We start from the raw sequence: 21,743 nt of genomic DNA on the forward strand, positions 1-21,743 counted from the left end.
TTTCCTTGTCGATGACATATATCTCGACTTGTTGTCCCTCATTGACATCTCAAAGTTCGTTGTCAACTCGTTGTCTATCATCAACACCACTTAGTGGTTGTGTAGGGGCTTTGATCATTGGTTATTGTGAGGGGCTTTGTGCTCACCTCATGTGAGTTCTCAAAAAGTAAATCTAGTGAAATCAATCTAGATATGGCGAGGTCCAGTGATCTACTTACTTCTAGTGGTGCCCTTTGTCGTAGGGGCCAAGCTTGGGTGCTCGCTAGGTTAAGTGAAGTAGTGATATTAGGATTCACCTCGGTAGGGGTTAAGTTGTCGGCAAGGAACCAAACCTAGGGTAATTACTAAATATTGTGTCACTTGCCTTCAGTGGTTTTCATCCTCTCCACATTTGCATTTACATTTCATATCTTCTGCTTGTGTAGTTGCTTGGTAGATGTAGCTCTCTAGCTTGTTGGTTGATTGTGTATCTTAGCCCTTAAGTGAGTAGTTTAGTTTAGTTGTTCTTGTTACTAGCTCACTACTTATTTAGTAGTGCTTGTAGTTGTTTGTGTGTTTGTGTGTTCACTAGTTAAGTTGGCAACTAGAACTACGTTGTGGCTTGCATTACTTTGAGTAGGCTAGACAAAATAGTGGCTACTAGAATATTTTTTATACTAATACACTTTGCCTAGTATCTATAATTGTAGAAATTTTGTAGCTTAACCAACCTCTCTACCTATCTATAGATCCTTTCATAATTGTACACGGGAAAAATCCACCGGTGTAGGAAGGGTAGCGGTGAGCGAGAATTCGCGCGGGGGAGGAGAATGGCAAACCAGTGCAACATGCTTTTTTCAGCGAACTAGAGGTCCAAAATAGATCGCTTCTTATTTTGAAACACCATATAGAAAGAGTTGAGGCTTATTTTTTCTGAAAATTTATAAAATTTAGCTTCGTGTTGTAAATATCTCGTCTCTTGGAGTTGTTTTTGATAATAATATCATAAAAAGTCTTCATTGTGAAATACTTCTCTAAAACCCCCAGTAGGAAATAAATGGTTCATAAAACCTGCCCTCATCTTGCAATGGCCAATGGAGAACACGTCCAGGGTTACATGGGCCCAAGCCAACCCAACTCCGTACAAACCATTAGTCCGAGAAAAGGCTCTCAGCATCCACCGAGACACAGCCCACCGCATCTTTTAGCCCGCTTCCATTTCTTCCTCCATGCTAACTTGAAGACGTTTTTTTTTTCATAACAACTCAAGGCGCTTTTAATGCACCTGAAGAACATGCCTTGTCCCTTGTCGGCTATCCCAATTCTAGATTGATAACAGTGTGCTCGCTCGATCCTAAAAGCATCTCCAATGATCTAGTATAGAGCAAGTTGAATCAACTTTTTAATCACTGGATAGTATAGTTTAAAGTTTTTTTTTTGAATCCCAAATATATATTGCAAGTTTGTAGATTTTAAAATCAAGAATTTAGAAAGTTTTACAAAATTATTGGAGGAATTTTTTTCTTTTCCCAAAAATAAATTATGAAGTCGTATAACTTTTGGAGATACAATATTCTCAAGTAAGAGCCGTTGGAGCGCTGCCGGGCTAACTGGCAATGCTCTATGTTGCAGGTTGATCAAACCAAATGAGTGTAGCGTGGTTGTTGATCCTCGCAACTCGCATTCTCGCAAGTACACGGCGTTTCTAGATTAATCCCCTGTCAAAGTATGCTTAAAATATCGGGTTTTTAAAAAAGTTTGTGTTTCTTAGAAGTAACTTTCAAAATATAAGAACTCATCAAACTAATAAATATTGGTAAACGGTAGCATGTGAGAACGACACAGGCCTATATTTTGCATAATTAAACACAATAACGGGTACGCACGACGTACGGACGGATAAAAATCAAGATCACAGTCACAGCGGTCCACATTCAAAATGTTTTAATGTTTCTCACTTTCTCGTGGTGCTCGTGCTCATGGACCTTCCATTTACGTCTATTGTTAAACCTGACTTACTTTAACATGTTGGCTTTGGCTCTGGCTTTTCCGTGAAAGAGGAACAACTCAACTTTTTGTAAAAAAAAGTAAGCATCGCTCTAATCATTTATGGTTGTTCCTTTCCAGGATGGATGGCTACTGCATATTACCATATAGAAATCAAATGAAAACTCTACTGAATTAGGCAAGCGATTAGAAGAAGAGAAATACAGGTCGTCCTAGTTGAATACTCAAAGTCAGCTGCGATTGCTTAAGAATTTTTTTAGGAAGTTAAATTTTAACTTTTACCATATCAAACGTTTAGACGCATGTATAGAGTATTAAATATAAACTATTTACAAAACTAAAAACATAGTTAGAGAATAATTTAGGAGACGAATCTTTTAAACATAATGTGTCAAATAAAACGAAAATACTACCATACCTTTTAAACTTTAACACCTTCAGCCAAACACATCCTTAATGCTGGGAGTGACGGTGGCATGCATGCAAGGTGCTGGCGTGGACGCGGATGCTTAGCGAGCGGTTCGGACTTCGGACCGATGGATTACATCACATCATAGCTAGGTGGGCTTATTTCGTGTGAAAAAAGATATATACCACTTCAACTTATTAAATTTGTTTTTTAAGCAACCGGAGGAGTTGCCCCTTCTGGAAAATTTTATTAAAAATAGAAAAGATAGTCTATGACTAAGCTAATACTTTATTGGCTTTACTATAGAGTTACTTCATTTCAAATTATAAGATGTTTTGATTTGTGTATATATGTAACTTTTGTTATTGCACTTAGATATATATTATGTTAGATACATAGTAAAACCAATGTATATAGAAAAAAGATCTTATAATTTGTAATTTGGAATGGAGGGATTACCAAATAGATGACTCATGAAAGATAGATCTCATGCAGTCATGCTCATGTTATTCAAATTCAAATTAGATCGATCGATAGATAGAAAGGTTAAGTCTTATTTTCACTTTTTTCTGAACTGAAACGTCCTATTTTCACTTTTATTCATGCACTAATGCTATTTATGCAACTTAACATACTTACTTTGCTAATGCTATAGTTGTTGTATATTTCTTCATTACTAATTTAAGTAAGCCTTGCGGAGTATATTCTCATACTCATGGACATGGTGCTGTCATTAAGTTGTTTCACGCGAGCAAATGCTTGCTACGACTACTTATGCACCCTAGAGCCATCATTGTGCCTTGATCTGTGTATGTGAGGTGTGGCATGGATCTCTTGTTTTGTATCTTAACAAACCCGATGCCGCATCTCCCTGGTTCTCCGCTGGTTGATCCATCACTTTTGTGGACGAATTTCTTAGCTTGAATTTTATTGTTGGGTGCCATCACAGCTATCGGAGATGATGTTCTCTGCCAAGAATTCGCCTAGCTAGGCCACACAGAGATCCGTTGCGCCTAAACTTTGCAAACATGCATTAGCATCTCGATCTTGTCGTTGTGAGCTGAATGAAGTACATCAACAACGTGGCTACTGTGAGACCATCTTTTCCGGTTCTTTTTAGGAGTTTGGGGAGAAAGAGATTAGGGCAAATAGCATCTCCAAGAGTACTCAGTAATCATTTCCAATCCATAATTATTGGGGAAACGGAATTTTTCCAACAACTCCCAAACTTACATCCCAATCTTGTGTCACTTGAGAAAAAAAATCCTCCTTAGCGTAAAGTTACACGGACTCTAGGTCGTACATATCTTCTTTTCCACCTAATTTTTTATAATTTGACACTTTTTTGAAGAAAAATTACATTTGGACCCTTGGATGACTTAAATCTAGATTTGGATCCAGGGTGTTGACGCCGTGAAGCATGGCGTCGAGGTTACACGTCTCGACGTCGTAATTCACGACGTCGAGCTCCCTGGCACAGCACAGCGTGGCGTCTGCGTGGCTATTTACGTGGCAGATATATCGACGTCGTAAATCACAGCGTCGAGGTGGACGCCGTAGATCACGGCGTCGAGTCTTGATTTACAAAACGCCAGCCACCCTTCCCTAACCGTGGCCACAGTTCACTTTTTCTTCTTCCCTCCCAGCTACTCCTCTCCAAAATCCGACCAACAAACTTGGATTCACTATTTCGACCATCAAAAATTCGATTTGATCCATAGATCTTGAAGAGACAGGTATACTCTTTCACCTCTTAGTTTTTGACACATTGATTTGATCTATATTAGGTGTATTTTGTAGACTTAGATACACCATTACTAGGTTTTTGAAGGGATTATTAATACTTGTATTTTGCAATCGTAGGATGCCACGTCGTGAAAAAGGTAGCAAACCAAGGTAACATTTCCACATGTTTCAATAATTTTCATTCATTATTGTTTATCAATTGGTAAACTCTAGTTTTAGGTTCAAACATTAATTGCATTGATTTATTAGAATTAAAATGTTGCAACTGTAGCTATGGCCGGACGATCGGAAGTCTGTACGCCCCAAAGCCTCTGCCTAGCGGTGTTCTAGTACCTATGTGCTTTTGTGGTGATCTTTGTAAGGTAGACATTACTGAAGACGAGGAAACCTATCGGCAGAAGTATTGGATCTTGGATGTGTTCCAATTTTGCATGGGAGCCTACCGTAACAACGCCGCAATAACTTTATTGTGAGATAATTTTTCTATTGTGCACTTAGTATTTTATGTCATATGAAGTATGATTTAATTTTCTTTATAACTAATATCTTTGTTGCAGACCCCTCCATCATTGTGTGATTTTGACATATTTGTCCTATTGAACCTCGGATACAATTGAGACCGACCGCCTAAAAATTGTCCTTGACCAGCGATGGTGAAGTACCCCCTCGATCAAGATGTCATCTTCAATTGAATTGCATTTAAGCTTGTCACGAGCAGTACCCATCAACTCAGAAAACAATAGTCGATCATCAAACATCAAAGGTACCATTTGGATTCCAACAAAACAAACATTCTCAAACTGATCTTCCTCCATGGTATAGGGTTACTACATTGTCCATCTAATTGATATGCACAACACAAAAGTTACTAGGGATATAAGTAGGCAACGGATCTAGTGCAAACTCATCTCCCGTGTAAACTGTGCAAACTCTAATCTGGACCGCAGGATGTTGATCCAAGGGGCGCATGAGAGAGGTGGAAGGAGGGATTTGTAAAAATGCGATTAAGAGCGGGCGGTTAAGTGCAAAATTACCCAATCTCTCCGCGCCCCTTGGATCAACATCGTGTGGTCCAGATTAGAGTTTGCACAGTTTGCACTAGAGATGAGTTTGCACTAGATCCGTTATAAGTAATACGAGTAAAACTATACTATTATTACCTTTCTAAAATACTACCCATGTCTGTAAATAAGAATCAAACTATCTATATATCTACCTAACTGTGAACCTATCTAACTATGTATCTATTTAACTAACTATAACTAAATTTACTAACTAGATTGGGACTACATTCTCACCAAACTATATAACTATGTTAAATAACTACGCTATATTAGATAGTATTCTTCAATACATGTAATATTTAACTAAATTACATCACTAATAAAAAACTAATTATAAGAATTATCTCGATATAAAAATAACTTACAAAACTAACTATATTATCTAAACAAAATTAACTAAAAAAGAAACAAATACCTGTGCAGCTCACTGCCGGCAGCGGCAGCGGGGAATGAGGGCAGCGGCCATCGAGTGCAGCTCCCACGGCAGCAGTGAACGGCGGCCCGTCAGCCGGCGGCTGCGCTGCCCACCATCGGGGCCAGCCACCAGACCGGGGGCGGGTGTGCCCGGGAGGGGCCGCAGCCACCGGGCCTCCTGAGCCGCCTGAGTCAGCCGGCCGGCGAACAAGAAGCAGCCGCAGGTGGAGGCCGTGGGTGGATCTGCCGTGGGTGGAGCAGCAAGGCCGGTGCGCGGCTCGGCGAGGGAGGCGGTGCCGTCGGCGAGCAGGGTGGAGGAGGGCGTCGGAAAGAATGCGCAGGAAAGAGGGTGCGGGTCGTTTTGGATTACAAAGGTCGACGCCCTAATCCACGACGTCGTTTTTTTTTGCCACGTAAACAACCACGCAGACGCCACTCTGCGCTGCGCCAGGAAGCTCGACGCTGTGATTCATGGCGTCAAAACGTGTAACCTCGACGTCATGCTTCACGGCGTCCATCCTCTGGTTCCAAATCTGGATTTAAGTCGTCTAGGAGTCCAAATGTATTTTTTTTTAAAAAAAAGCTAAATGTAAAAAAATGGGTCTTTTCCCTCCTTCGCCCACTACAGTTGCCGCAATTGTGTGCGACGTGGTCCTTCTCGGCCTTGTTGGCTGTTATTGCTCGGCGTGGAGGTTTTTTCTTTGAGAGAGATAGAGAGAGAAAAAGAGAGAGGATGGAGCCGTCACAGCCCCGAAGTAGACGATGAGCAATTTGGCCCGGTCCAGTCTGAGGCTCTCGTCAGGTCTAGAACGACCCATGAGCCTTACTATATTTGGACAAAGATTAATTTTGCTACCCAGAAAAATAAATTAAGCCAAGGCCAATATTTATTTTAATTTTTTTTCTTACCCGAAAGTGTGTGCACGATTCATTTGGGCCCGGGCTCAGCCTAAAAATCCAGCCTGACTCGCCCCATGAGTGGATAGGAATGAACGAAATGGCAGAGAACAGACAACTGATAGGATAGGAGAGTTGATTCTAAAAAAAAGAAAAAGAAAAAAAGAAAACTGAATAGGAGAGAGGACATGCATGTTGGTTATGTGGACGTGTTTTGAGCAAGGTCGGAGTCGTCCAGAAACGTCTTAGGACAAGCATTTCCGATTTTAACTTAGGCTTCCCTAAGATTTATTTTTTAAAAGGATTTTTCATTACATCAAATTTTACAACAAATATATAGAATATTAAATATGAAAAAAATAACTAATTGTATAATTTACTTGTAATTTATAGGACGAATCTTTTAAACCTAATTGGTTCATGATTAGATAATAATTATCAAATACAAATGAAAATACTGTTAGAATCCAAATGTTTTTTGATCTAAACCAGACGTTATAAGAATATAAGTTTGTCATTGAGATTGGTGCATGTGTGTCGAAACTACAAAAGTCACAGGCTAGAGTAACCAAATATAAGTGCCGAACTTTATCGTTCGGTTCGGTCTCTAATCCACCGAACTCCACAAACCGAGAGTACGCATCATCGTCCCATTGCCATGGCAAACCTTCTGCTTCAGTTCATGCGCGAGCTGATGGCTCCACGAGCATGGTTCCTGCTGCTGCCCCCTCTCTTCCTCCTGCTTGTACGCTACTCGGTGAGTAGGAAGCAGCAGAGAGCGAGGAAGAGGCAGCAGCTAGACGACGAAGACGAAGACGACGACGACCATCATCTACCTCTGCCGCCTTCGCCTCCGGCGCTGCCCCTCTTCGGGCACCTCCACCTCATCGGCTCGCTGCCTCACGTCTCCCTCCGGAGCCTCGCCACGAAGCACGGCCCCGACCTCATGCTGCTCCGCCTCGGCGCCATGCCGGTGCTCGTCGTGTCGTCGCCCCGCGCCGCCGAGGCCGTGCTGCGCACGCACGACCACGTGTTCGCGTCCCGGCCGCACTCCCTGGTCACCGAGGTCGTCCTGTACGGGCCGTCCGACATCGGCTTCGCGCCGTACGGGGACCACTGGCGGAAGGCCAGGAAGCTCGTCACCACCCACCTGCTCACCGTCAGAAGGGTGCAGTCGTTCCGCCACGCCCGCGAGGAAGAGGTGAGCACGGTGATGGCTGAGATCGCCGAGGCGGCCGCTGCTGCCGGCGGCGGCGCGGCGCCGCCGGTGGTAGACGTGGGCGAGCTGCTGGGCTCGTTCACGAATGACCTGGCGTGCCGCGCCGTCATGGGCAAGTCGTCCGGCCGGATCCGGAGCAAGCTGCTGCGGCAGCTCATCGTCGACACGTCGCCCCTCTTGGGAGGCTTCAACGTCGAGGAGTTCTTCCCGTTCCTGGCTCGCTTCGGCGTTCTCAGCAAGGTGGTCCGCGCCAAGTCGGAGAGACTGAGGAAGAGGTGGGACGAGCTCCTGGACGGGCTGATCGACGACCGTGAGAGCATGTACGAGCCGATGGCGGCGGCGGCGCCGGTGAGTGAGAGTGAGCTCAAGGACGAGGACCAGGACTTCATACATATCTTGCTCTCTGTTCGAGACGAGTACGGCCTCAGCAGAGAGTCCATGAAAGCTATCCTGCTTGTAAGTTCATCTGATGTTTTCACACACTGCATGCAGCTTAGATTATTAACTAACATGCATGCATGCAGGACGTATTTTTCGGCGGAATAGACACAGCAGCTTCGCTACTCGAATACACCATGATTGAGCTCATTCAGAGGCCACACGTGATGAAGAAACTACAAGCCGAGGTGAGGAGGAGCAGCCTGCCCCATCAGCACCAGCAGCAGGGACAAGAAGACATCCTCAGAGAGGCCGACCTGACCAACATGGCCTACCTGAGAGCTGTGATAAAGGAGTCGCTCCGGCTACGCGCCGTGGCGCCGCTGCTGGCGCCGCACCTCTCCATGGCCCGCTGCACCATCGACGGGCTCGCCGCGGTCCCGGCCGGCGTGCGCGTGCTCATCAACGCCTGGGCCATCGCCAGGGACGCGCGCTTCTGGGGGCAGGACGCGGAGGAGTTCGTCCCGGAGCGGTTCCTCGACGGCGGCAGCGCGGCGGACGTGGGCTTCAGGGGCACCGACTTCCAGTTCCTGCCGTTCAGCGCCGGGCGCAGGCAGTGCCCCGGGATCAACTTCGCCATGGCCGCCGTCGAGGTGATGCTGGCGAACCTCGTGCGCCGCTTCGACTGGGAGATGCCGGCGGGCAAGGCGGCGCGCGACATCGACATGTCCGAGGTGTTCGGGCTGGTGCTGCACCGGAAGGAGAAGCTCCTCCTAGTCCCGAAACTGTGCGCGTAGGATAGGAGGCGTACGTAGCTCCGTACTGCGTTGGTAGTGATACTGATACGACAGGAAATAAACACATGGGTGGAGTATAGCATTTCTGAATTCCATATATGGTGTTTTAATTTGTGCCCCATGGCCACACACGCATACAACAGTATATATAGTTTACATATTTCCATATATAGACTGTGTGCTTGAATACGTGTGCCGAACACCTTTTTAGATACTGTGTGTGATGGTGTGCATAATTTGATTAGACGATTAGTACACCCATGTCGCCGTCTGTAAGAACAAGTCTTATAAATTACTACTGTATGAATGCCTAGATTTTTCTCATTGATGTTTATTAAAAATCGTTGGTTACAAGTGAATCATCATAAGCATAATAGTCAGAGAAAGTACATTCTGCAAAGATATCACCACACCCCATACTATTATAGTATTATTATTGATATAAAACGAGAAGTTGACATCAAATTGTTTTGTTGGTGCATCCTACTGGTGCCCGTGGTGCGCCTGGCCTTCCGTTTTGGCCGACATGTGAGGTTGGAGATCATAGTCGAGCACTCTTCGATTTGACAGCAGATATGGTGCTAAAAAAATGATCCAGAATGCGGCATCAGTGGTGCCCGAGATGGCGGCTTTAACATGGTTGCAACTGATGCTGAGGAGCCAAGGCTAAATGACACGTTGATGATGGCTGGGCAGAACTCAGAAGGAAGGGGTGCGTGACGTGTGGCTAGGAGACGACCATGCACCATGGACTCGCAGGGGACGCAGCAGGTGCAGGCGGCGGCACGATGCCGGTGGCAAGGAGCGTGTGCGGATCGGAGTTGGAGACTTGGAGAGGGATGAGCTCCGTGAATTGACGGGGAATGGATGGAAAAGCCACAAGACAATTTTATCCCCGCGGTCTACCTAAAGCCGAAGGAGAGCGCCCCATGGGCCTCGTCACCCTTGCCCGGGATCCCGCGTCGATTGGCCAAAGCCCAAAGGAGCCCTGAAGATTAACTCTGATGAAGATTTTGACGTGCAATCAAGCACCGGGAGCACTACTGACAGCCGTGGCTCTGGGCTGTAACAAGATCGTTCTCCAACTCGAGTACTCGACAACAGCTCAGCTCACTGGTGCACTCTCTTTTCATATTATTGTTTGTGCTCGGCCTGAGAACAATTTGGCAGCTCATCGCTGTGCTAATATGCCCATGATTGTAATCCTGTCAAAATTTAAACAAGGCTCTCGAGATTTGTCCTAAAAATAACTGAATATGGCTGATTGACAAATCCCCCGATTCGAAGTTTTTTTCTGCACGAGCAAAGACAAGTGACAACTGGAAAACGGGGCACTGACACAGTGACACCTAATTACAGCCCATGCTACTCTTCTTCCTCCTCTTCGTTCTTCCCTGCTCCTCCATCGTCGGCGTGCCCTCCGGCTTCGCAGCCCCCATGCCGCCGTCACCGTCGTTGTCCTCGCCGCCGGTGCCGGGCGTGGAGTAGAGCGGCAACGCGGTGGATTCGGGGGACTTGACGTGCAGCGCCCGCACGTTCCGCCACTTCCTCGGCACGCACGCGGCGGCCGCCTCCACCGCGGCCACCACGTTCTCCACGGCCTCCTCCCGCGCCATGGCGCCGTGGCCCACGCGCACGGCGCGGCAGGTCCCGCCCTCCACCCGCAGCTCCACGCGGCGCGCCGCCTCCCTCGCGGACTCCGCCCACGCTGGGTCCGACAGGTCCACGGGCAAGGTCACGCCGCGCTTGGCGCCCGCCGCCTTGCCGCCGGCAGGGACCCTGAGGCGGCGGTCGACGAGTACCAGGCCGCGCCGCGTGGCGGCGGGGAGGGACCGGAGCGCGGAGGAAGGGAGCGGGTCGATGTCGTCGGGGAGGTCGGCGGGGAGGCGGTCGGAGACAAGGGAGATGGACGGGAACGGGGAGTGCGGGAGGCGGAGTTGGTGCTCGAAGCGCCGGACGGGAGCGCGCTTGAGGGTGACGATGAGGTATATGGGCTCCGGCGCCGGGGTAGGGTGCTTCTGGAGCCAGCGGAGGAGCGCGGCTACCGCACGGACCACGGCCTCGCGGCGGAGGCGGCTGGTGGGGTTGGAGGGGGTGGATGCCATTGCCATTGTTGGCGCGCCTTGGCGGCGGCGGCGGAGGGGGTTTGGGAATTGTGAGAGATTTGAGAGGAAGTGGATTAGGGTTTGTATCGACGCGTGCCGGCGTGCGTTCGTGTCTGGTTGAAGCGGTTGGACCCGAACTTCGGGTCCCGAAGTGAGTTGGGCCTGGTTGAGTCGGACCACGAAGCTGGTGGCTCGGCTTCCGCGGAAAAAGTGAGCCAGAAGTCTGGGGGCTCAGCTGGGCTCGGCTCAGCTCGCACCAATTGAATGGAGAGGGGCAATCAGAGTGGAGAGTGCTACTATCTGTCACATTCTTTTTCTTATTACAAAAAAAAAAATCCATAGTGTATAAAATTCTTCAAATGTCTGTACAAGTAAAAGTTGAATTACATAGATGAGGTATATATCATTTTTCTAGAATGTTTGTCCAAGCGAAATTAAAAAAAACAAATTAGACATAAGTAGAAGCATTAATTTTTTTAGAATATTTGTCGTTTCTTAGTACGTATTGTACTGTATTAAAACATTGGTCTATGTTTGCAAATTATAAATGAAAGATGCTCAACTAATGACGACATGATAGTACTATTTAATTTAAGAGTATGTTTGGTCATTTTCATATTTGTGGTTTAATGCTCTTTGTGCCAGTGGCTGTGAGCCTAATGTCACCGTCAAGTTTTGAGGGATAGGCAGGGAGTAGTCTCTAGGATGGCCGTACATGGAAGAGCAAAATCAAACTTGTGCGGATCATGGGTTCTTGACACAGTTAACACTGCACGAGAGAAGGAAAATACACTGCGTTATTACAGAGTGACCAGAATAATCCGACGAGGAGGGGAGTCTGCACACATTCTGGCTTCGGCAAACGTCGATGCAAGGGCTGATGGTTAATTAGTACGTATCCTCGTCTTTCTGCGTCTTCAGAGTGGTCTGTTTGATTCTCTATACGAGGCAGGACTGATGGTTAGTAATTGGAATCAGGTTGATTAGCATGCGAAGTATCTTGTTCTGATTTGTCACCCTTCTTGCAGATTAGCGTAGTGGCTTCGTCCTACTGTTTCGCATACACGGTAGGATTTCTGGCAAAAAAAAAAGTGTTTGGTCCACTGAATCACTGATGGATTGACAGTTCAGGGTTCACAGACATCATGCACAAGCCTCGAGCAGCTTTGTGCTATCCATTACTGTAGTTTTGAGAATCATTCAGAAAGAGGGATAAAGAAAAATCCTTTGCCCCCCTTGTGCACAATTTTAATTAGACTGAATCTAACTGGGCCTAATTAGTGAACTCAAGAGGGACAAGAGAATTCCCAAGCCCCAACCATTAACATGTACCACTCAAAATTGGACCCCCAACCCCAAGTGTCGTCGAGCTCTTGTGCATATAATGCATCAATTTCCACTTTATGCACCTGATGCTCCTATGGACTGAGGCCCTGTTTAGTTCTCCATTCAAAAAAAATTTCATCTATCCCATCGAATCTTTGAACACATGCATGGAACATTAAATGTAGATAAAAAAATAAACTAATTACACAGTTTGGTTGAAAATCACGAGACAAATTTTTTAAGCCTAGTTAGTCCATGATTAGCTTTAAGTGCTACAGTAACCCACATGTGCTAATGACAGATTAATTATGTTTAATAAATTTGTCTTGCAGTTTCTAGACGAGCTATGTAATTTTTTTATTAGTTTCTAAAAACCCATCCCAACATCCTTCCGACACATTTGACGTGACACCAAAAAAATTTTCATCTACAATCTAAATAGGGCCTGAGTCATTTTGCATTGTGGACGACAAAATAATTACTTCACCAAGTTTACTTTCTTGCGGGCAGTTTGAAAATCAGACTGATCTATAAACGATTTGTAGGTTCAGAATATAATGTATAGGGCAGATTTGTAGTATAGATCGAATTCTTACGAAAACATAAGGTTGTTTTAAAAAACAGAAAAGAAATCGTACGCTATGGCACGAATTAAATCTGATTGTCACGTATCTAACTTGACTTGATAGATAAGAGCTTACTTGGTCAGGATCTACCACCTAGTAGTATATATCTTTTTTATAACTCGGTTCAAACATGGCGATGGCGAAGCTGCTCTAGCAATTCTTTGCCGTTCGTGCTTTTTTTTTCTCCTTTTTTTTTGTATCGAACGAAAGAAGCAACAGCTAAGTTGAGCCATTTCCTACATTATTAGAAACCGCTGAGAACAGCCTCTCGAAAAAACAGGAGGTCCACACAAGCTCAAACCACACGCGCGTATCGTCAGCTCGCCATGCAGATCGTCGTGAACCTGCTATAAAAGGCAGGTCCTCAACAAGTACCATCTCTTCACACATTTGCAGGCAGGTGGTCGGCCTCTCGCTATCCACCACCGCCGCTCCAATTTTCTCCTCGATCATCTTCTGCTCCACCCGCAAAAGGGGCAGAGAAATTTAACCCATTTTTTGTGGTTCGTGACCGAAGATCTAGGAGATCCGAGCGACATGGGTCCCACCGGCACCAGCTCTGCCGCCATCCTCTTCTGCTGCATCTGTGTCGTCGTCTCATTATCGTCATCGATGGTGGTCGTCAGGTCCGCCGTCCCAGAAGAAACCCCCAAGTTTAACGTCGTCTCGGAGGAAAACCCTAAGGCTATCGCCGCCGCAAAGGAAATCCCAAAGTCTACCGTTGTCCCAGAGGAAACCCCGAAGTCTACCACCACCCTGGAGGAAAACCCGAAGTCTACCGCCATCCCGGAGGAAACCCCGAACTCTACAGACGCTCCAAAGGAAACCCCGAAGTTTATCTCAAGTACTGTTGCTTGCTCACCATAGAAATTAACTTTCACCCATACTATCTTACTTTTGAAAAAAAAATCATACGGTAACTTTTTTTAGCCTCGTGCATGATGAGCTGACTTGTCCCTCCCTTGTTTCTTCTCTGATGATGATTCGTCTTCAGTGGGCGCCCTTGAGTGCTCCGCTAACATAACGATGACAAAGCCAGCGCGCAAGCTGGGCGCTGTTGTTGAAGGTATGGGTCTCTAAACCTAATGACTAACAGCTAATAATTAATTAGCGAGACGCCACAGCTTGATTCTTCCGCGTCACTTGTGATGAATAATATCGATGGAGCCAAATTGAAAAACCACGCACACACGTACGTGTACGTGCGGCGATGTTGCAATGCATGCAGGGGTGTGCCCGGTGCGGTTCGACCACACGCGCGGGATCAGCGCGGTGGCCGGCAGCTGCAGGGACCGGCCGCGCCCGTCGCCGGAGCGGTGCTGCGGGGCACTCAAGACCTTCGCGTGCCCCTACAGCGACCTCATCAACGACAACGACCACAACGGGTGCGCCAGCGACATGTTCTACCAGATCATCGTCCGCGGCAGGCTGCGGCCGGGCCTCTTCTCGCAGATGTGCGTCGAAGGCCCGCTGGGCCTCTCGTGCTGATCAACTGCGTGCGTGAGTGCGTGCCCGACCCACCGGCCGGTATATATCGCCGGGTGATTATTACACCTAAGATAAGACGATGATGCCTGTCACGTCCAGTGCGTGCCATTGATTTTGTGATGCATGTATGCGGTTTTAACTAATTTGTAAACACTCTGTATCATTTTCCCCTTGTCGTGTAATTGCGCGTGTATATATTTTGTTGTACACAAAAGAAAAAACCTTAGAATATAAGGATGTTTCTCATCATTGGGAAAATTTGTTGTTTGGACACTCGGGAGGTTGTTTGGTACTGCTTCATAAACTCTGCTCTACAAACTCCACCGCGGAGCAGCTTCACAAAAAATTGGAGTTTGTGGAGTACCTCTTTAGGTGCTCTCACAACTCCACATTTTTTCTCTGCGTGGAGCTAAAACTATTTGGCTAAAAAAAAATAGAACGGAGCTGAAAATCGTGGAGCAGAGCAGTTCCAAACACGCTCTGTATCATTTTTCATGAGCTTTTAGTTCCAAACACGCTCTGTATCATTTTTCATGAGCTTTTGGGAAGACAAAAATAGCGTTGTGTGTTGGCTCTATTTACGAATCGAACCTCAAATCGGCGCTCATAGAACCTCAAATGATGTATCAGTGCATCAAACGTCAAACTGGAGCACAAAACCAAACACTTATTTACATTAGAGATCAAAATGAAGCAGCACCAAATTTCGTGTCCACGTGATCTTTCACTTCAAATGTATAATCTTTATCAGTGTGTCCACGTGATGCTGGAGCAATCCTGTTTTCTTAAATTTATCAATATTACTTTTTCAATTATGAAATAGTATTTTTCTATCACAATAAATCAGTATTACTATTTGCAACAACTATTTTTTTTCAGCCAACCGAAAATTGAAAGATATGTGCATGAGCGTATAATGACGCTCACGCATGGTGTATACACCATCTTGACAGTAGCTACGCTACGCAGTCCAAGGGTGAGAGAGATAAAAATTGAAAATGTCACGATAGTGACTAGTATCTGTCCGTATGTGAAACATGTCTCCGCCCAATTCCAATTCCTCAAGATAGAAATGGGACGCTCTATCCACACGGACCGCACGGGAACGCGCCCTGTCGTCCGTCCGCTACTTCACTGAGTCAGCTTATTCGGTATCATTCAACAGTATTTTTTTTTTATAAAAAATCAGCGCATTGTATTTTTAGCCATATTTTTTTAGCAGACTATACACGGGAAGTCTTTGGTGCATCCTAAGATGATGAAAGGCTTATGCAAATCCAATTTGGTGGACGTCTCCCGGAAGTACTTAACTTTTTCCTTTTCTCTCTCTTTTCTTCTTTTTCCTTTGCCTTTCCATTGTTTTCCATTTAAAAATCCAATTTATTTATGTAAAAGTTGTTCTAGAAAAGTTATGTTGATAAATTATTGTACTAAACTTGTTAGTCGGGCTAAAAAAGGTCATGGGTTTGTGTCAAAGTCCCTTCTTGCTCATGATTGTAACATTGAATATTATAAGTAATATATAAAGCACTCTCTTTTGATAAACAAGGAGACAACATTATGATAAATTTGTCTACAAATTATGTGAAAATTGTATTGAAAAAAAATTATAATAAAATTTATATGGTGATTTATAAAGCACTCTCTTTTGATGTCATGTGGTATCAATTTACACTTCTTATCTTTTCAGCATCGTCTCCGAGTCAACAGCCCTGTTTAGCATCTTCTGTAGGCCGTAGCCCTGTCCAAGCTCGCACCGGCCGAAAACACAGTTCATTATGAAAATTTTCCACAAGCCACCGCACCAGATACTTCAAGTACATTCAGTTATAAGTATTCCTTGTTACTAGTACTCCATCGCCGAGCAGCGCCGATTCTTCAAAGCCAACCACTAGGACTTCTCCCGGCGACGTACGTGTACACGGTACACGTACACCGTTGCTGGCCTTGTGGTCAGCTGGTCGTCGTCGTCTGACGACGTCGCCAGTTTAGGTGCCCTTTGACGCCGGCAGCCGCTGCCTCGAGAGTTGCAAGTTGTTGCTTTGCATTACGCTGGCGCGGGTGGCGTTGTCAGAGCATCTCCAAGGCTTTCCAAATAAACTTTGCATTGACAAATTTGTAAAAAAGACTAGAAAATACCCCTCCAATGGTTTTGCAATTGAGGTTTGCAATTTGGTAAACTTGGCAAATAGAGGTTAAGGCTTTGCATATATGCCTACCTCCTCCTAGCTTTGCATCCAGGCATTCGGTCGGTCCACGTCGGATTTGGAGCGCGCGACTTCCTTCCTGGGCGCGATCTCCCTCCCTCCTGGCGCGAGCGCGACGCGATCTCCTTCCTGGCCGCGATCTCCCTCCTCCCTGGCCGCGATCTGTGCCGTCGTTGGATGATCTTGTAACCAAGTCGCAACGAACTGGCAGCTTGGCTTCCAGCGATTAGTACGAAGAGATCGAGTGCCCTTCCAGCGATTCTTTCCAGCGAGTGGCAAGCACACATACGAACGGGCGGCGGAGACCTTTTCCTAACGACGACGTGGGCGCACACATACGAACTGGCGGCGGAGACCATTTAACGACGACGTGGGCGCGAAGAGGAGCCAGAACTGGCGGCAACGAACGAGAATGACGCGCCAAAACAGAATTATTTACGGAAAAAAAAATGGGACTTGGCAAAATGCAAAACGGTTGGAAATCACATCTTTTACGACTTTGCAAATTTATTTGAGACTTCGCAAATTCCCTCAAATGCAAAACTGAAAATGCATAACCTTTGGAGATGCTCTTACGTGTCACACTAGGCGTGTGCTTGGTAAGCATGCTGCATGCATATAGCATAGGCCTTGTTTACTTCTAAAAAATTTTGTAAAATAGGAATAATATCACTTTTGTTTGTATTTGACAAATATTATTTAATTATGGACTAACTGGGCTCAAAAGATTCGTCTCGTCAATTTCGACCAAACTGTGCAATTAGTTTTTATTTTTATCTATATTTAATACTCCATGCATACGTCTAAAGATTCGATGTGTCGGATAATCTGAAAAATTTTGCAAAATTTTTAGGGAATTAAACAAGGCCATAGTGAGCAGGGAGAGCGCGCCAGACTGATCACGATCACTTTGTTTAGTTTGCGAAATTTTCTTGGTTTGACTACTCTAGTATTTTCGTTTGTATTTAAAAATTATTATTTATTATAGATTAATTAGAGTTAAGAGATTTATCTCATAAATTATAAACATACTATATAATTAGTTATTTTTATCTATATTTAATATTTTATATAAAAATTCGATGCGATAAAAATTTTGAAAAATTTTTGAAACTAAACCAGGCCATAGCCACGACCACGAGCAAACAAGTTGCCCAGCTCGATCTGGTGCGGCCTACTACTCCTGGGCTTGAAATGCCTTCTCCGCAACAATTGCGTTGCAGCGGGAACGGCGGGTGATGCAGCTGGCCTTGTAGAATGCAGTTCGCGTGTGGGCACGGGTGTCAACGAATTTGTCCGTGCGAACTGTGGAGTGCTACCGAACGGTGCTGCTACAGTATAGCACTACCAAACGTCTATATCTAGCAAGTCGTGTCGTCGATCACGATAACGTTTCACATTAACGTTACCGTCACTGACACACATCATCACCTTGGACTAGTCTTTCAGATATGAATCTGCTACGCCGCGCCGTTGCCAAAGCAGAGATGTTTCAGTCAGCGTTTTTTTTTCTATCACTAATAATACTGTACCGTACTACTTGTGCACGTGCCAACAACTCTTTAAATTGTCTTACACACACCAAAAAAAATGTTAGCGTAAAGAAAATAGCTCTCTCGTCCATTGAATTTAATTTATTCGTGGGCAAGCCATATATCTATCTATCTATCTATCTATCTATATATACCAATGCAAGCTTTTCATTCTTCTAGAGGAACCTGCTGACTTCGAACGTGAACGCCACACCCATCCTCCCTCAAGTGGGCGTGGGCTAGTCGTCATCCAGAGCCGCCCTGCAGCCGGCTTCGAACATGAAGGCCACCGCCCACCAGCACCAGGTCGCCGATCGTGACTGCCTTGTTTATTTTTAAAATATTTTATAAAATGGACACCGTAGCTTTTTCGTTTGTATTTGATAAATATTGTCCAATCATAGACTAACTAGGCTCAAAAGATTTGTCTCGTCAATTACGACCAAACTGTACAATTAGTTTTTATTTTTCTATATTTAGTACTTCATGCATGTGTCTACAGATTCGATGTGACGGGAAATCTGAAAACTTTTGCAAAATTTTTTAGGAACTAAGAGTATCTCCAACAGTTTTGCATATACGTTTTGCATTCTTGGTTTTTGCCAAAATTCACGAAATCACCTCTACAACAGTTTTGCATAATAGTTTTGCATTTTTTGAAACTTTGCAATTCCCAGGGGAGAGTTGGCATTTTTGCGAGTTCGGTTCCACTTGGCAAACGCTGGTTCGCGTGACTCCCACGCGCGAACAATTCCCTCTCGCGCCATATCTCTCCGCGACGGAAGGATTCGAGGAGATCGCGACGGAGGGCTCCAGGAGATCCCGACGGAAGACCTGCAGGCCGCGTGAAGCCCTGCCCGCCACGTCGCATCAACTCGATCCCGCGGAAGCCTGAGATCGTGACGGAAGCCCTGCAGGCCGCGTGAAGCCCTGCCCGCCGTGTCGCATCAACTCGATCCTAGGAGCAGTAGCAGCCGAGGAGCAGGTTCCGATCTCCACCTGCTGGAGCACCTACCGATATGCACTTCTTCCACCGTGAGATCTCCAGGGACACCACGCACGAACAGCGGCGGTCCATAACCAATGCGGGCGACGAAGGAAACACGCGACGATAGAAGAAAAGCGCGCGCATCGACGGCCGAAGAAAAAAATTTCGTGCCAAATAACCACCCGCTGGGTCCACACTTTTGGTAAATGCAAAGTTAATTTTGCAAAACTCTTGAAGATGTCTTCTTTTTCTTCTCCCCATTTGGTTTTCAGAGTTGGCAAACACCAACAAATAAAAAAGAAAAAATGCCAAACTGTTGGAGATGCTCTAAACAAGGCCCAATATGCATCGCGGGCCAGCAGCAACTCCAGATTGTTTGGTTCGCCGTTGACGACGGGCGCACGCCTTGCAAGAGGCAACGAGATGATGGCCTTGTTTAGTTCCGAAAAATTTTGAAAAATGAACACTGTAGCATTTTCAGTTGTATTTGACAAATATTGTCTAATTACGGACTAATTAGGCTCAAAAGATTCGTCTCGATAATTCCGACCAAACTGTGCAATTAGGCCTTGTTTAGTTTCCAAAAATTTTCAAGATTCCCCGTCACATCGAATCTTTATACACATGCATGAAGCATTAAATGTAGATGAAAATAAAAACTAATTGCACAGTTTGTCTTTAATTTGCGAGACGAATCTTTTGAGCCTAGTTACTCTATAATTGGATAATAATTGTCACAAACAAACGAAAGTGCTACAGTTGCCAAAACTAAAAATTTTCGCGAACTGAACAAGGCCTTAGTTTTTATTTTTGTCTATATTTAATACTCTATGCATGCGTCTAAAGATTCGATGTGACGAGAAATATAAAAAATTTTGTAAAATTTTCAGAGAACTAAACAAGGCCGAGGTCTCTTTTCCTTGTGTAATATACTACGCGTACGCCGTACGTGGTACTGGTCCGCCACGCGGCACGCCGGCGCTGCGCCAACAACCCGGGGCGCGCCCACACTACTGTTGTCAATCAGCTGCCGCCGCAGTGTCCAGCGTCAGCACTGACCAGCATTTATCTTACCATTTTTAGAAAAAAAAAATCGACATCTATTTCATCGTAACCAACAAATATTTGGATTGCAAATGGCTAATTGTGATCTGCCACTTCTCCGTCATGGTCGACGGAGAGTTGGTGCATGTGTCTCTCACAACTCACTCCCTTCGCGGAGACGATATATATCCAAAAAAAAAAACAGCAAATAGGAAAATTTCCCCAGTTTCAATGGGACTTGATTCTTTTGGTAAAATTCCTATGAAAAAAGTTCTTTCATAGGAATTCATAGGATTTTGGTAAGAAGTCAGTCTTTCGTTCCAAAAGGGTTGATAGGAAAATGTTCTTAAATCAAGTATAATAAAGAGTACAAGGCCTAAAGTGAAAAATGTACTGTACTATGGGAGTACACGAAGCTATTTGATTCGGCACACTTCACATTCGGCCACGATGAAAGTTTCTAGGTTTCCACCTACTACTATATATAGTTCCAATTACGCATTCTTCCTAGTCAATTCATTGAAATATATAAGTAGTAAAGTATTTAAAAATGATTCTAAATTATAGAAGTATTTATATGTGAATTAACCCAATCTTATTTGTTAACGACGCCAGATCCTAATGTTATGTACCTCTCATTAATACGCAATGCTTTAATCATCAGACTTAAAACACGGTAACCATAATATCCAACAAGAGAGGATTACATATGCCTTTTTGTTTTATCCATAATTAGTTCTAAAATTCCTAGCGTATCTTATATTTTGTATTTTATGAACGAGAAAAGAGATAAAACCTCATATTCACATTCTTCTTGAACTCTTTTTTTATTTGTTAACTCTAATGATGATGGTAACCTTGCTGTTTGTTTGTTTGGGATTAATTTTTGGGAATTTTTGGACTGATCTTTTAAAAATTAAAAAGTTCCCAAAAACCAAAAGCTAGAAGCTCACTCCATAGTGAGCTCTTGGTCTTTTGGCATATGAGAGTAGCTTGGTTTCCGAAAATTCTAAAAACTCGGTAGTCTAAAAATGATCAAAAGAAACAAACATAGTGCCTGTACTTGCACCTCCAGAACCTCACAAAGTGCGATATGATATACACGACAGCTATCTCCAAAGATTATAAGAAAAGGTGTGCCTTTTAACATATTTGCAGCGTAAGGATGATAGACAAGTTTAACAACAAATTTCTGGCGTGCCTCTATATCACGGGGTTAGGTAGACCAAAGCTTGGATCAGCTTCTGATGCGGTCATTTTCTGATCACACTGTCTCTGTGTGTGCTTGTGAATAGTAGTATGGATGAAAGTATAAAACGGTGTTCCCTACGATGTTTACACTAATTATAAATGATGATGGCGCCGGGACGGTGTGCAGACGTCACTTCTGTCGGATGTAAGCTCTTTTGTTTCATTTCCGCCAATATATACAAACACGCACAACAAAAGATGCGATCTTGATGAATATGTTAATTTCAAGATCAATTGGCATAGTCTTTTATAGTTGTCTAGATAGG

The 21,743-nt window shown here is 44.7% G+C and overlaps 3 protein-coding genes across 3 annotated transcripts; 2 read left to right on the forward strand and 1 right to left on the reverse strand.

Annotated features, from left to right (window-relative positions):
- LOC8060211 (indole-2-monooxygenase) lies at window positions 7,079-9,234 on the forward strand. The gene is made up of 2 exons (XM_002446698.2): window positions 7,079-8,191; window positions 8,260-9,234. The coding sequence occupies exons 1-2, from the start codon at window positions 7,175-7,177 to the stop codon at window positions 8,908-8,910; spliced, it is 1,668 nt and encodes a 555-aa protein (XP_002446743.1). The 5' UTR covers window positions 7,079-7,174; the 3' UTR covers window positions 8,911-9,234.
- On the reverse strand, window positions 10,020-11,322 carry LOC8075888 (ribosomal L1 domain-containing protein 1). Its single transcript, XM_002448080.2, has one exon. It carries the CDS (start codon window positions 11,019-11,021, stop codon window positions 10,260-10,262), a length of 762 nt encoding a protein of 253 aa, XP_002448125.1. The 5' UTR covers window positions 11,022-11,322; the 3' UTR covers window positions 10,020-10,259.
- On the forward strand, window positions 13,359-14,715 carry LOC8060212. Its single transcript, XM_002446699.2, has 3 exons — window positions 13,359-13,811; window positions 13,962-14,033; window positions 14,196-14,715. Exons 1-3 carry the CDS (start codon window positions 13,505-13,507, stop codon window positions 14,453-14,455), a joined length of 639 nt encoding a protein of 212 aa, XP_002446744.1. The 5' UTR covers window positions 13,359-13,504; the 3' UTR covers window positions 14,456-14,715.

This window comes from Sorghum bicolor, chromosome 6 (assembly GCF_000003195.3).
Source record: "Sorghum bicolor cultivar BTx623 chromosome 6, Sorghum_bicolor_NCBIv3, whole genome shotgun sequence".
Lineage (NCBI taxonomy): Eukaryota > Viridiplantae > Streptophyta > Magnoliopsida > Poales > Poaceae > Sorghum > Sorghum bicolor.

Bases quoted from the DNA above. Each gene is read 5' to 3' on its own strand.
- LOC8060211 (XM_002446698.2), top strand. From the start codon at position 7,175: ATGGCAAACCTTCTGCTTCAGTTCATGCGCGAGCTGATGGCTCCACGA. The intron at 8,192-8,259 runs GTAAGTTCATCT...GCATGCATGCAG, and splicing joins CCATGAAAGCTATCCTGCTT to GACGTATTTTTCGGCGGAAT.
- LOC8060212 (XM_002446699.2), top strand. From the start codon at position 13,505: ATGGGTCCCACCGGCACCAGCTCTGCCGCCATCCTCTTCTGCTGCATC. The intron at 13,812-13,961 runs GTACTGTTGCTT...ATTCGTCTTCAG, and splicing joins AACCCCGAAGTTTATCTCAA to TGGGCGCCCTTGAGTGCTCC. The intron at 14,034-14,195 runs GTATGGGTCTCT...CAATGCATGCAG, and splicing joins GCTGGGCGCTGTTGTTGAAG to GGGTGTGCCCGGTGCGGTTC.
- LOC8075888 (XM_002448080.2), bottom strand. From the start codon at position 11,021: ATGGCAATGGCATCCACCCCCTCCAACCCCACCAGCCGCCTCCGCCGC.